This window comes from Schistocerca piceifrons, chromosome 4 (genome assembly GCF_021461385.2).
Source record: "Schistocerca piceifrons isolate TAMUIC-IGC-003096 chromosome 4, iqSchPice1.1, whole genome shotgun sequence".
Lineage (NCBI taxonomy): Eukaryota > Metazoa > Arthropoda > Insecta > Orthoptera > Acrididae > Schistocerca > Schistocerca piceifrons.
Genome location: NC_060141.1, coordinates 819104484 through 819118732, shown reverse-complemented (window position 1 = coordinate 819118732; position 14249 = coordinate 819104484). Strand labels below are relative to the sequence as shown.

At 41.6% G+C, this 14249-nt stretch overlaps 1 protein-coding gene across 1 annotated transcript in view; it reads right to left on the bottom strand.

Annotated features, from left to right (window-relative positions):
* Positions 1–14249, bottom strand: part of LOC124796223 (radial spoke head protein 4 homolog A) — a 335434-nt gene that overhangs the window by 155348 nt on the left and 165837 nt on the right. The window contains exon 6 of the mRNA XM_047260315.1: positions 2585–2704. Within this exon, the coding sequence (XP_047116271.1) occupies positions 2585–2704 (120 nt within the window). The remainder of the gene's footprint in view (positions 1–2584; positions 2705–14249) is intronic.

Sequence of the window (14249 nt, the reverse complement as noted above, 5' to 3'; positions counted from 1 at the left end):
TCCAGTATCAGAATCAGAATTTATAACAGCTTTGGAAGACTTAAGATCAAATAAGGCAGAAGGGATAGATGATATCCCATCAAAATTTGTAAAACCATTGGGGGAAGTGGCAACAGAATGATTATTCATGTTGTTGTGTAGAATGTATGAGCTTGGCAATACACCATTACATTCTCAGAAAAATATCATCCACACATTTCTGAAGACTGCAAGAGCTGACAAGTGTGAAAATCAGCTTAACAGCTCACCCATCCAAGTTTCTGTCGAGAACAATACACAGAAGAATGGAAAAGAAAATTCAGGATTTGTTAGATGATGATCAGTTTGGCTTTAGGAAAGGTAAAGGCACCAGAGAGCAGGGCTGTCACAAGTTTCCCAAAGTGAAAGTCCCTGATATTTCCCTGATTTCCAGACAAGTTTTAGCATTTTTCCCTGACAAATTTTGAGATCTCAAGGGTAAGAAAGACTTAAGTTGACAAAAAAATGTAAAGACTTCTGTATTTCTAAACGTGTCAGCAAAAGTCTTAAGTACTAACGTCAACATCATTTGTAAAGAACTGTTTTTAGATGAAGAAAGCAAGCCAAATGGTATATGTGTTGCAGTAAGACAACTGATGTTATTTCAATAAAACGAAACACATTTGGTGACAAAAAGACACATTTCGCTGGAGTCAGTTATTACCCACTGTGTTATGTCTATTATTTTACAGGTATTGTATGGTTTTTCTTTTAAGAAATACATGAGTAGATAGCATATAAACTTCCAGTGACTGCCACAATTTTCTTCTTCCATGGATAAACCACACGAATCCTGCAAATTATGCCACACACAAGCAGACCTGGTCTGCAGGCACATCGGTGAGACTAGATCTGATGGGCAGGGCCTGCACGTTAGTGGGAATTGACGGGCTTCAAATCGGCAGGCCCGATCTATTAGAGATATCCACAGAAATGGCCTGCAGTTTCGGCACATCATGAAAGTCCACGCATGTGACCAGCTGTTCACAAGTCACACACAGCATGTTGCTGAAATGACACTGTGGTGATCAATCTGTGCAACAGATAACTTGTTCAAATACTCTGAGAATCAATGATAATGAAGATTTGTACCAACTCACCATAAAGATGATTGGTGAGATGCAGACAGACACATAGAAAAGACAACCACACTCTCACAATTAAATTTTTGGCCTAAGCCTTTGTCAGAAAACGAGAGCACACTCACACATTCACACAATCACTCAGACACAACTCATGCATACATGACCGCCATCTTCGGGTGCTGCATCAGCAGTCTCTTAGAATCAGATCCAAACAAACCACTCCTCATGTCTCCCAGTCTCTTGTCAGCAGCTGCTAGGCTAGTGGCAAGAAGTGGTGGCAGCACTGAGTGCAAGCTGAGGGGAACAGTATAATGGGGAGAAGCAGTAAGAATGAGGGAATAGGGAAGTGACACATGTAGTCAGTTGCACCCAGCTAGAAATGATGCATGACATCTCAGTAAACAAACTATTTGATGTACTGAGACAGAAATGATTTTTCCAGCATTTTTTCAAATTTCCCTGACATTTCCCTGACATGTTAGAAACTCCCTGATATTACAGAACTTGGGGCAACTCTGGAGAGGCAGTCTTGATGTTGTGAATGATAATGGAAACAAGACTTTGTTGACCTGAAAAAAGCATTCAACAATGTCAAATGGTGCAAAATGTTAGAAATTCTGAGGAAAATAGTGGTAAGCTATAGGCTGAGACAGGTAATATACAACACGTACAAGAGCCAAGAGGAAATAATAAGAGTAAGACAGGGATGTAGTCTTTTACCCCTATTGTTTCATCTATACATTGAAGAAGCAATGATGGAAATAAAAGAAGTGTTCAAGAGTGAGATAAAAATTCAAGGTGAAATGACATCAATGATCTGATGAATGGAATCAATAGTCTAATAAGTACAGAATGTGCATTGAGAATAAATTGACGAAAGACAAAAGTATTGAGAAGTAGCAGGAAAGAGAACAGTGAGGAACTTGACATCAGGATTTATGGTCACAAAGTAGATGAAGTTAAGGAACTGTAGTATCTAGGCAGCAAAATAACGAATGATGGATGGAGCAAGGAGGACATCATAAGTAGACTAGCACTGGAAAAAAGGGTAGTTCTGGCCAAGAGAAGTTTACTAGTATTGAACACATGTCTTAATTTGAGGAAGAAATTTCTGAGAAGATACATCTGGAAAATCAGTGTATGGTAATGAAACATGGGCTGTGGGAAAACACAGAAAGGAAGAGAATCAAAGCATTTGAGATGTAGTGCCACAGATGAATGTTGAAAATTATGTGCTCCATGGTACTAGAGGGAGCTGTAAAGCATTAAAACTATAGAGGAAGACAGGAATTGGAAAGCATCCAGCAAATAATTGAAGATGTAGATTTCAAGTGCTACTCTGAGATGAAGAAATTTATGGTGGGCAAAACCGGTCTGAAGACTGTCTGTTTGTGAACTCTTTTACAATATTTAATTTTATGATTTCAGACTCTCAAATAATTTTCGCATTAATAATGCCCACCAAAACTACCGCATCTTACCTCTGTATCCAGATTTCCTGTGAAATATCTTCTAATTTGACGAGCAGCAGTAATTTGTTGGGGTGTAACATTGGGTAATTCTATCCATTCTTCCCCAGGTCTATTACAAACAAAGTAGACCTGTAAAATGGGCAATATATATTAGCAAGATTATTAGATTAAATTGAAAGTACAAAACAGTTATATGTATTGAAAATAAATTTTGATATTGATGGACATGTTTTCTTCTCTGTTTTATGGCCTCTTTTTTTTCTGCAGTTGTGGTTACACAAGTCATATAGGACTTGCTGTAGTCCATAATAACTATATGTAGCGGGACTTTGAATTTCGCCGCACTACACTCGTTCCCTCAGATATAAATTATACCGTCGCAGCTGTACAAGTGCTCGACGGCAGAGAAAATATATAAGAAAATGAAGGTACTAAAATTATAACTCTATTTGTTTTCTATCCGTCTTTTGTCTCTCGAGAGCGGCAGTTTAACTTACTTATTACCTAGTCTTGGTCTGATTAAGACGAAAACAACTTATTGATGTGCAGATGTATTGTGGAAATTTGTATGAAATTCAGAGGATGGAAGTAGCAACATAAAATACATTGCATTTAATATCAAGACGATTTTGATTTGTATAAATTAGTGATTCCTGGATGATTGCAAGATTTCAGAGCAGCTACTACTTTTCACGCAGAAATGAAGTAGGAGATTTTTGAAGACCTGGACGCTGCACAGAAGAAGACATGTTAACATGGTAAAGTATGAACTCTTATCTCCGCCATTTCCCCCTGTTAATCACATTTTGTTATTCTCTGTTCTTTTTCAAATAATTTTTTTAGTGGAAATTGGTTTGACTTTTGCTCAGAAACACCAAAAGGACCACCCCAACAACAGCTTTTCTGAATCACGAAGTCCAATAACTTTTCTGTAGTACGAAGCCCGATTTGCATTTCATTCTTTCCCTTTTTCACGGTCATTAACGATTTTAAAACCCCCTTTTTATTCACCATTTCGTCCCACATTTTCAACCTTTTCTTTTCTTTTCTTCTCTTTTTCTTTTTTATTAACAACTACATATAAGTATTTAAGCATAAAATTTTTCAATAAGTTACCATGCTCAGCTCGTACAGTACCACTAAATAAATATAAGAATACATTGCAAACCTGGCTAAAAAGCAACGAATTCTATACAACTGAAGAATTCTTAGAAACTAATCATCAAAATAAATGTTTTATCTAAGTTATGAAGAAAATGTTTTGATATTATATAAGCTAGTTATTTACTGTGATTCTTTTCTTACGTGTGTATTTAATTATTGTATAAAACATTGTTTTACATAATGCTGAAGAAAAGGTCTTTAGTTCCTTTTCTCCCCTTTCTGTAAATATTTGATATCGTATTGAAACTAAAACCCTCTGTAAACTTTGACGAAGCCAATTGTATGAAAAATACTGAAAGGCTAATAAAAATATTCTATTCTATTCTATATATCTAAAAACAAAGATGATGTGACTTACCAAATGAAAGTGCTGGCAGGTCGACAGACACACAAACAAACACAAACATACACACAAAATTCAAGCTTTCGCAACAAACTGTTGCCTCATCAGCAAAGAGGGAAGGAGAGGGAAAGACGAAAGGATGTGGGTTTTAAGGGAGAGGGTAAGGAGTCATTCCAATCCTGGGAGCGGAAAGACTTACCTTACGGGGAAAAAAGGACGGGTATACACTCGCGCACACACACACATATCCATCCACACATATACAGACACAAGCAGACATATTTAAAGACAAAGAGTTTGGGCAGAGATGTCAGTCGAGGCAGAAGTGCAGAGGCAAAGATGTTGTTGAATGACAGTGAGGTATGAGTGGCGGCAACTTGAAATCATCGGAGATTGAGGCCTGGTGGATAACGGGAAGAGAGGATATATTGAAGAGCAAGTTCCCATCTCCGGAGTTCGGATAGGTTGGTGTTAGTGGGAAGTATCCAGATAACCCGGACGGTGTAACACTGTGCCAAGATGTACTGGCTGTGCACCAAGGCATGTTTAGCCACAGGGTGATCCTCATTACCAACAAACACTGTCTGCCTGTGTCCATTCATGCGAATGGACAGTTTGTTGCTGGTCATTCCCACATAGAATGTGTCACAGTGTAGGCAGGTCAGTTGGTAGATCACGTGGGTGCTTTCACACGAGGCTCTGCCTTTGATCGTGTACACCTTCCGGGTTACAGGACTGGAGTAGGTGGTGGTGGGAGGGTGCATGGGACAGGTTTTACACCGGGGGCGGTTACAAGGGTAGGAGCCAGAGGGTAGGGAAGGTGGTTTGGGGATTTCATAGGGATGAACTAAGAGGTTACGAAGGTTAGGTGGATGGCGGAAAGACACTCTTGGTGGAGTGGGGAGGATTTCATGAAGGATGGATCTCATTTCAGGGCAGGATTTGAGGAAGTCGTATCCCTGCTGGAGAGCCACATTCAGAATCTGATCCAGTCCCGGAAAGTATCCTGTCACAAGTGGGGCACTTTTGTGGTTCTTCTGTGGGAGGTTCTGGGTTTGAGAGGATGAGGAAGTGGCTCTGGTGATTTGCTTCTGTAACAGGTTGGGAGGGCAGTTTCGGGATGCGAAAGCTGTTGTCAGGTTGTTGGTGTAATGCTTCAGGAATTCTGGACTGGAGCAGATTCGTTTGCCACGAAGACCTAGGCTGTAGGGAAGGGACCGTTTGATGTGGAATGGGTGGCAGCTGTCGTAATGGAGGTACTATTGCTTGTTGGTGGGTTTGATGTGGACAGACGTGTGAAGGTGGCCATTGGACAGGTAGAGGTCAACATGAAGGAAAGTGGCATGGGATTTGGAGTGGGACCAGGTGAATCTGATGGAACCAAAGGAGTTGAGGTTGGAGAGGAAATTCTGGAGTTCTTCTTCACTGTGAGTCCAGATCATGAAGATCTCATCAATAAATCTGTACCAAACTTTGGGTTGGCAGGCCTGGGTAACCAAGAAGGCTTCCTCTAAGCGACCCATGAATAGGTTGGCGTACGAAGGGGCCATCCTGGTACCCATGGCTGTTCCCTTTAATTGTTGGTATGTCTGGCCTTCAAAAGTGAAGAAGTTGTGGGTCAGGATGAAGCTGGCTAAGGTAATGAGGAAAGAGGTTTTAGGTAGGGTGGCAGGTGATCAGCGTGAAAGGAAGTGCTCCATCGCAGCGAGGCCCTGGACGTGCGGGATATTTGTGTATAAGGAAGTGGCATCAATGGTTACAAGGATGGGTTCTGGGGGTAACAGATTGGGTAAGGATTCCAGGCGTTCGAGAAAGTGGTTGGTGTCTTTGATGAAGGATGGGAGACTGCACGTAATGGGTTGAAGGTGTTGATCTACGTAGGCAGAGATACGTTCTGTGGGGGCTTGGTAACCAGCTACAATGGGGCGGCCAGGATGATTGGGTTTGTGAATTTTAGGAAGAAGGTAGAAGGTAGGGGTGCGGGGTGTTGGTGGGGTCAGGAGGTTGATGGAGTCAGGTGAAAGGTTTTGTAGGGGACCTAAGGTTCTGAGGATTCTTGAAGCTCTGCCTGGACAACAGGAATGGGATTACCTTGGCAAACTTTGTATGTGGTGTTGTCTGAAAGCTGACGCAGTCCCTCAGCCACATACTCCTGATGATCAAGTATCACGGTCGTGGAACCCTTGTCCACCGGAAGAATGACGATGGACCGGTCAGCCTTCAGATCACGGATAGCCTGGGCTTCAGCACTGGTGATGTTGGGAGTAGGATTAAGGTTTTTTAAGAAGGATTGAGAGGCAAGGCTGGAAGTCAGAAATTCCTGGAAGGTTTGGAGAGTGTGATTTTGAGGAAGAGGAGGTGGGTCCCGCTGTGACGGAGGACGGAACTGTTCCAGGCAGGGTTCAATTTGGATAGTGTCTTGGGGAGTTGGATCATTAGGGGTAGGAGTAGGATCATTTTTCTTCGTGGCAAAGTGATACTTCCAGCAGAGAGTACGAGTGTAGGACAGTAAATCTTTGACGAGGGCTGTTTGGTTGAATCTGGGAATGGGGCTGAAGGTGAGGCCTTTGGATAGGACAGAGGTTTCGGATTGGGAGAGAGGTTTGGAGGAAAGGTTAATTACTGAATTAGGGTGTTGTGGTGCCAGATTGTGTTGATTGGAATTTTGAGGTTTTGGAGGGAATGGAGCTGGAAGTGGGAGACTGAGGAGATGGGAGAGACTGGGTTTGTGTGCAATGAGAGGTGGTTGGTGTTTGCTGGAAAGGTTGTGAAGGGTGAGTGAGTTGCCTTTCCGGAGGTGGAAAACCAGGAGATTGGATAGTTTTTTGAGGTGAAGGGTGGCACGCTGTTCTAATTTGCGGTTGGCCTGTAGGAGGATGCTCTGAATAGCTGGTGTGGATGTGGGAGAGGAAAGATTGAGGACTTTTATTAAGGATAGGAGTTGACGGGTGTGTTCATTGGCTGAGTTGATGTGTAGGTGAAGGATTAGGTGGGTGAGGGCAATGGATTGTTCAGTTTGGAACTGGTATAGGGACTGATGGAAAGAAGGGTTGCAGCCAGAGATGGGAACTTTAAGTGTGAGGCCTTTGGGGGTTATGCCAAATGTCAGACAAGCCTGAGAAAATAAAATATGCGAGCATAATCTGGCTAGGGTGAAGGCATGTTTGCGGAGGGAATGTAAATAAAACTGAATGGGGTCGTTGTGGGGGTGTTGTGAGGGTGACATGGTATTAGAAGGTGGAAAGTGTAACATGAGGTTGAAATGAAAGATAAAAATATATGGGGAGAGATAAGGGTGAACTAGAAAGTAACTGGAGATCTGGTATGAAAAAAGGCGAAAAATTGTTGGTTAAGTTGATCCTGTGGTGAACTTGGGTTGGTAGACAGCGATGTGCATGAAGGTTAGGTGGTTGTGTTGCCGCTAAAACACGTTAAAGGACGGAGAAATTCGGGAAAATTTCGAAAAAACGTGTAAATGTATTAAAAGGAGTGGTGTTGTGGTGAAAGATTACGAAAATGGGGCTAACAATTGTCTGACAATTGGTAGACAGCGATGTGCATGAAGGTTAGGTGGTTGTGTTGCCGCTAAAACACGTTAAAGGACGGAGAAATTCGGGAAAATTTCGAAAAAACGTGTAAATGTATTAAAAGGAGTGGTGTTGTGGTGAAAGATTACGAAAATGGGGCTAACAATTGTCTGACGAAGAAATAATGACGTTAAAACCTGTGGGGAGCGGCTAAAAATGATCAGTGATGTGCGAAAAACGGAAGTGGAAATAAAGTGAAAGTTATTAGAACTAGCCGAAATGGTTGTTTAATACTTGAAAGCAGCTGTTATTGAACTAGAAACGGTGGATTTTATAGCAGTGGTAGTGTTGAAAGCGGAAAATTAAAATTTTTTTGGTTATGGTTTGGAAGTGGGTTACGTGTTATTGAGTATATATAGGCGGGATAAAATTGTATTACGGTAAAAAGGGGAAGGTGAAAACAAAGTGAGACTACTGGTAAAGATGGAAAAGATTTACTGTCCTACACTCGTACTCTCTGCTGGAAGTATCACTTTGCCACGAAGAAAAATGATCCTAATCCTACCCCTAATGATCCAACTCCCCAAGACACTATCCAAATTGAACCCTGCCTGGAACAGTTCAGTCCTCCGTCACAGAGGACCTAACCTTCGTAACCTCTTAGTTCATCCCTATGAAATCCCCAAACCACCTTCCCTACCCTCTGGCTCCTACCCTTGTAACCGCCCCCGGTGTAAAACCTGTCCCATGCACCCTCCCACCACCACCTACTCCAGTCCTGTAACCCGGAAGGTGTACACGATCAAAGGCAGAGCCACGTGTGAAAGCACCCACGTGATCTACCAACTGACCTGCCTACACTGTGACGCATTCTATGTGGGAATGACCAGCAACAAACTGTCCATTCGCATGAATGGACACAGGCAGACAGTGTTTGTTGGTAATGAGGATCACCCTGTGGCTAAACATGCCTTGGTGCACAGCCAGTACATCTTGGCACAGTGTTACACCGTCCGGGTTATCTGGATACTTCCCACTAACACCAACCTATCCGAACTCCGGAGATGGGAACTTGCTCTTCAATATATCCTCTCTTCCCGTTATCCATCAGGCCTCAATCTCCAATAATTTCAAGTTGCCGCCACTCATACCTCACTGTCATTCAACAACATCTTTGCCTCTGCACTTCTGCCTCGACTGACATCTCTGCCCAAACTCTTTGTCTTTAAATATGTCTGCTTGTGTCTGTATATGTGTGGATGGATATGTGTGTGTGTGCGCGAGTGTATACCCGTCCTTTTTTCCCCGTAAGGTAAGTCTTTCCGCTCCCGGGATTGGAATGACTCCTTACCCTCTCCCTTAAAACCCACATCCTTTCGTCTTTCCCTCTCCTTCCCTCTTTCCTGATGAGGCAACAGTTTGTTGCGAAAGCTCGAATTTTGTGTGTATGTTTGTGTTTGTTTGTGTGTCTGTCGACCTGCCAGCACTTTCATTTGGTAAGTCACATCATCTTTGTTTTTCTATATATTTTTCCTACGTGGAATGTTTCCCTCAATTATAACTATTCTATTCTATTCTATTCTAAAATACTGTCCTTTGTGACTGTAGTGAAAATCTTATTAAGTCTTATTAAGACTTTTACTAGAGTCAGAAAATGCAGTATTAACCTACATAACTTGAATATTAATGCAATGCCTGTCCGGTGTTCAACCTCAAAATCCTAAAATAATTTTTTTGCTCTAGGAGGTGTAAAAAAAGTATAAATAGGGACGATACTAACAGGTAAAAGATGTAAACTTAAGGAAATATGATTCAGAGTGATTACTCAAGAAAAGTAGTCATATAAAATAGTTAAGACTCTGGAAAGTGTAAAATCAAAATGCAGTTCCAATTATCAATGTGTTCATATCATCATAATCATAATCATCATCATCATCAGTCTTCTGCCCTAGGGCAGATCTCCACATGTAGCTCTCCATACGCTCTTGTCATTTTCTGTCCTTTTCATTTTCTCGTAACTGTTTCCTATCCTTATACTATACACCATCTGGTATCTTCTTTGTCTTCTTCTTCTGCCATTTACTGTTCCCTCCAGAACATCCGTCAGTAAACAATCACTTCTCAAGCGACGTCCAAGCCACCTTTGTTTCCTCTTCCTTATTACCTTTAGAATTTCTCTCTCTATACCCATTCTTTTCAGCACCTCCTCAATTGTCACTTTGTCTACCCACTTCATCCGTTCCAACCTCTTCCAAAACCACATCTCAAATGCTTCTTTTCTTTCTCCTCCCTCTTTCCTCAGTGTCCATATCTCACGTCCATATAATGCGATGTTCCATATAAAGCATTTCACCCATCTCTTCCTCAGGTCCCTGTCCATGCGCTCACATAGAGACCTCTTCTTATTATTAAATGCCTTCTTGGCAATTGTGTTTATATAGTATGCTGAAGGAGACAACAACTATTCTTGGATCACTTACTAAATTTACAAAGAGACCGAGGAACACAATCTGCACATAAGCAGCCTGGAGAGAGAGAGATGGGAAAAAAAGACACCTGAAGCATCCAGATGGGAAGGAGGAAACAAATTGAAACTTCATGATTTGTGACGGTAAGTGATGTTATTTTACTGATTACAAAATCAGTTTGAATTTACAAAATGTGGCCAGCTGACACACAACTGTTATAACTGGTCCTTGATATCCTGGACACTGGTACTGGTTCAGAACTGACATCTGAGCTGGTCCCACATATATTCTAGTGCGGTCTTATTCAGGGATATAGCTTGTCGTGGGAGTACCTCGACATCAGGCAACTAGGTTGCAGAGACATGTACTGTGTGTGGATGGGCACTGTTCCACTGAAAAATGGCACCACGAAACTGTCACATGAGAGCAACACGTGAGGATACACGACACACCACTGCGCCATCAGAGTTCCCTACATCACAACCAGCTGTGACCTGAAGTCATACCCAATAGCTCCCAACATCTTGACGCCAAGATTTACACTGGTGTGCTCATCCACATCATTGGAAGAATGAGGCCCACTGCATGGCCACCACTGTATGTGCCGATGGTCCCTAGGGTAGAGCAGAACCATGATCGATCACTGAACATGCTTCCCGGTCATGGCTCCATCCAAATGCAGCTCTTCATGTCGGGATGTTAATGGCAGCCTATACACAGCACAGTAATTCCCTCATTAGACTGCCACTAGTCTCAAACCGGTGGTGCAGAATGACACAGAATGTTGCACGGACTTCATTACTCGTTCTCAGATGGCAGGTGCCAATATGAAGGGCTTACGACATGCGTGGTGCACGATATGCATTCCTCTAGTGTGTAGGTCAGACACGGTTGACCAGGACCTTAATGACAAATATGCCTACCCTAATGTTCCCACACATTCCAACATCAGACCACTGTCACAGCCAACAGATTGGATATTGCCCAATTTGATCAGCTGACCAAATGGAGATCTGAAATAAGACCTCTTTTGAACTCTGTAGGGTGCTGATAACCCTGCCTCTAATGAGTACATGGCTTCTCTGTGTCCTTTACGGTGATCGTTCAATATCCAGTGCTGTTCACATTCCTTATATGCCCTACCAGGGCTGGTAACAAATGTAAGCATGAGGAACACTAATACTACTGTTTTACTTGTCACAGAGAATTGCAGCTCAAATAATTTACAGACCTGCCAATGTTGTATATGTGTTCAAAGTTACACTGACATCCGACCATATCCTCTGGGTGCTTAACTCTCTTTGTCAGGCAGTGGTTAAGTTGAACTTTTGCTACTTGAGAGGGATCCTATGGAAATCAAGTGATTACAGGATAATGCAACTTTGTGGAAACATTTGTAACGATGTGCAGAAAACAGAAGAATAAACCACTGAAAGAAACACATTTTAATTTCAGCAAGTGAAGGTAACATTTGTTATTTGTGTGCTGTGTTTACATTCTAGGTTACAAATGTTGCTCATTGTGATGAGCATCTGCATCCAAAACAGCCTGTAAGTTTGTATGGATACCATTTCACAATTGTTCATACCACTTTTGAATGGTGGACCATATAAAGTTACTGCGAGACAGCTCACGTACTGCTAAATCGCAAGTTAATTTGAATTTCTGACTAATGTTCTTCAATCCCAGTGTGGAAAGAGGACCTCTTCATATTCCTTTAATTCATCAATATCTGTGAAGAACAACAGAATTATTTCTGTTGTTTTGATAAAACAACCTTATGAGTAAAGCCCTGCTCATCTTATCCAGACCCAAATTGATTGTCAGCAACTGCAATGCAAACTGGTGCTTTTGTTTCGACGTTACAGTGCTGTACCAGTACCTGTGCCTAATGCAAGCCCTAACACTAACACTACTAACAATGGAAATCCTGTACCACATGGTCCGAACATCATTCCTATAAAGCTAAGTACCCATACAGTAAATAGTTTTCCATCTGCACAGGTTCAAATAGTGGAAATTTAATTATAGCTATCCAGTACAACACATCACATCATATATCTAAATACAAGGCAATAATGTCAATACATATTCTTAAATAACAGTTGCTTGCAACATCAACACACTGTTTAATTATATAAACTTTGACACTGGAACAAATGATCATAAAATTAAGTAATATACCATGTTTGTAATCATGGATGTCATAAGGGCATGAATCACATCATATGGAAAGAGAGACACTAACAATTAGTTGTTGTGGTGAACAGTGTGACCAACAACAAACAACGTGGAAAGAATCCTAATAACTGTGCACTTTCTCAAAGAAGGAGTTAAATATATAGAGATCTTATTAACTTACAAATGAAGCCTGTTCTTCTCAAATGGTCTGGATTTTAAGACAAAACACACAAACAAGCTTGGCAGCATTTTATGAAAATGCTTAATTGGAAACAAGTTTATGACTGTGAGGAAAAAACACAATTATTAAATGTTCTTCCCTTACTTGACTACCATTTTCCCCAAAACATTAATCACATTAGACCAAAGTCTATAAAAAACTATGGTTTGTTCAAAGAATAAAGATGTGTGGTGTGTGTGGGGGGAGAGGAAGGAGGGGCTGAACTGACACGGTACCTCATTACAAGAAGTACTGGAGAGTATCAAAGAGAGCACTCTAGACATTGAAACAAATGCATTATGAGAAAAGAATAGTAACATCAGGCAACAACATAAAGACAAATGGACTGCAGTTACAGAGGAATTTGGTGAAAGTAGAGATGACGAAGAGCAGTGAGCTTTAAGAATAAATGGTACTCTGGCAACAAATGTTGACAATCCCTTCCACATCTAAATCCATAGTTTGCACACCCCTGTGAAGTGCTTGGCAGAGGGTACTTCCCATTGTACCATTTATTAGGGTTTCTTCTGTTCTACTCACTTATTGAGTGAGGGAAGAGTTTTTAAATGCCTCTGTGCAAGCATTAATTATTCTACTTCCATCCTTGCTATCTATACAGGAGTGAGATGTAAGGTGCTGTAGCATAATCATTTATCTGCCACTTAATGCTTGTGCTTGAAACTTTGTAAGTAGGCTTTCTTGGTATACTTTGTGTTGTGGATTGGCAGGAGACCAACCCACTAAATTTAGAGGAAGCCGAAAGGCACGCGTTGTAGCTCACGCAGTCTGGTGTGAGGTCTGGAACAGGACAAGGAAATTAGAACTTAGAAAAACGGACGTAGATGGTGGAATACTTAACTTTAATCCATTAATGTTGAACGTAGCTCTTGTCTGTACAGTATTTACAATATCAATGGCAACTGATAATGGCGCCTTGCTAGGTCGTAGCAAATGACGTAGCTGAAGGCTATGCTGACTATCGTCTCGGCAAATGAGAACGTATTTTGTCAGTGAACCATCGCTAGCAAAGTCAGTTGTACAACTGTGGCGAGTGCTAGGAAGTCTCTCTAGACCTGCCGTGTGGCGGCCCTCGGTCTGCAATCTCTGATAGTGGCGACACGCGGGTCCAACATATACTAACGGACCGCGGCCGATTTAAAGGCTACCACCTAGCAAGTGTGGTGTCTGGCGGTGACACCACACTTTGTGTACCATATATCATCAAGCATCTGGCAGTTCAGTTTCTTTTGCACCTCTGTCACACTTGCTCACAGAGCCAAAAAAACCTCTGACCATTCAGACTTCTCTTCTCTGTATATGCACATCTACACCTACACAAATACCTCGAAAGCTACCACATGGGGTGTGGTGGAGAGGTACCATTACTAGTCATTTTCTTTCCTGTTACACTTGGAAATAGAGCAAGGGGAAAATGACTATCTATATTCCTCCACACATTCCCTAATGACTTGTATCTTATCCTTGTAGTCCCAGTCACCTTCAGATGCTGGTTCCCCAAATTTTCTCAGTAGTGTTCCTTAAAAAGGACATTGCCTTCCCTCAACTTGTGTGTTGTTACAACCTACCAGTAGCAAATTTACTGGTGTGCCTCTGAATTGCTTCAATGTCTTCCTTTAACCTGACCTAATGTGAATCCCAGTTATTAAAGCAGTATTCAATAATAGTTTGCACTAGCATCTAACATGCTGTCTCCTTTACAGATGAACCACACCCTCCCAAAATTCTCTCAATAACCAGAAGTTGATCCTTC